The sequence below is a fragment of the Cyprinodon variegatus genome, unplaced genomic scaffold, assembly GCF_000732505.1.
Source record: "Cyprinodon variegatus isolate N-32 unplaced genomic scaffold, C_variegatus-1.0 Scaffold1596, whole genome shotgun sequence".
In the NCBI taxonomy this organism is placed as follows: domain Eukaryota; kingdom Metazoa; phylum Chordata; class Actinopteri; order Cyprinodontiformes; family Cyprinodontidae; genus Cyprinodon; species Cyprinodon variegatus.
Window position 1 is genome coordinate 68,782 of NW_015152049.1, and position 1,572 is coordinate 70,353.

The following is a 1,572-nucleotide window of genomic DNA, read 5'->3' on the forward strand; positions in this document are numbered from 1 at the left end:
ATGGGTGAGTTTGACAGATTCTTTTAATGGTTTTTCGATGCACTGCGACACAGGACCATGAAATAATTAAATGCACACTGAAATAATTATATATATATATTTAATGAAATGAAGACGTATTTTATTAAATTAATGACACATTTATATATTTAATTCCTTATCTATTTAATGAATTACACATTTAATTAATAGTGGCACTTTATATTAGTGACGTAGTTTTAATGAATGAATGACACATTTATTTATTTAATTCCACATTTAATTATTTATGCTGTATTTATTTATCTAATTTTGGCACTTTTTATCCTCCATACATTAAAACCATCACAGTTTGTTCTTTCTGCTTCAGAGCTAGTTTGCTGGTTCCTCTGCTTTCATCAAACTCGCTGATCAAGTAAAAATCAAAACAGCAAAGAAACAGAAATGAAACCTGCAGCTTCCCTAAAAACAGAACATGAAAGCCTCCATGGGCCTGATTGGATGTGGAGCCTCTACTTCCCCTCAGGACCAGTTTGACCGACTGAAACCCGAGCGGTCTGAGGGAGACGGAGACCTACCTACTCCTCCAAAAGGCAGACCAGGCAGGGTCATGTGAACGATGCCGTCGTTGGAGCAGAAGCCCCCGCTGGTGGTCTTCTCCATCACAGTCTTCACCACCTGGAGGGGAACAACAAACGCATCATTCTGACGTGAGTTTAAAGTTTTTCCGGGAAAAGCTGCAGAGTTCCCGCCCTTACAAAGGACTCGTCCGAGAACACGTAGATGGCCAAAGGCTTCTCGGTACGATTGACAAATTCAATGCTCTCCTCCAGCTTCTCCAGGGTGATGATTGGCAGAATGGGGCCAAAGATCTCCTCCCCCATCAGGGCGTCGTCCTCTGCTACGTCCACCACCACCGTGGGCGCTGAAGGAAAAAAGCAAAGACACTTTTAATCGTCCCTCTAACAATTTTACTGAGTATCTAAGCTTCCAGAACACATAAAAGTACCATTAAAGTAAATCTAAAGGTTTTATGTAAATAAATGTTAGAAATCGTGCATTAAAATGATCAGTAGCTTTAACATCTACTGATGAATACGAACAGTAAAACATTTGACAAACTGAAGCATCTGAAGGCCCACCTATGTATTTATCCTCCTGGTCGCTCTCTCCTCCAATCACCACCTTCCCTTTGGTTCGATCAAGCAGCTTCTTCAGACGATTGTAGTGGCGGTCGGACACGATGCGGGACAGGTCCGGGCTCTTCTGGAGCTCCTTTCCGTAGAACTTCTCCAGCACCGCGGACAGCGCCGGCACCAGGGCGTCACGGGTGGCCTCCGTGCACAGTACGTAGTCTGGAGCCACGCAGCTCTGGCCCATGTTGAAGAACTTGGCCCATGCTAGGCGATGAGCGGCGGCTTGGATGTTAATCCGCCCGTATATGAGGCAGGGACACTTGCCGCCCAGCTCCAGGGTCACCGGGGTGAGGTGAACGGAGGCTGCCTGCACAACGCTTCGGGCCACAGCCTGGGAACCTGAGGAGAGAAGCTCTGAGGGTCAAAGCAGGGCTGCAGCATGTTTAGGTTGAATATT

General features: G+C 45.5%; 1 protein-coding gene across 3 annotated transcripts in view; it reads right to left on the bottom strand.

The window, feature by feature from the left end:
- aldh3b1 (aldehyde dehydrogenase 3 family member B1) overlaps positions 1-1,572 on the bottom strand; it is a 17,941-nt gene that overhangs the window by 4,359 nt on the left and 12,010 nt on the right. For all 3 annotated transcript variants that reach the window (XM_015403933.1, XM_015403935.1, XM_015403934.1), the window contains exons 7-9: positions 1,122-1,514; positions 738-904; positions 558-657 (exon numbers count right to left, since the gene is read on the bottom strand). In XM_015403933.1, coding sequence (XP_015259419.1) covers positions 558-657; positions 738-904; positions 1,122-1,514 — 660 coding nt within the window. The remainder of the gene's footprint in view (positions 1-557; positions 658-737; positions 905-1,121; positions 1,515-1,572) is intronic.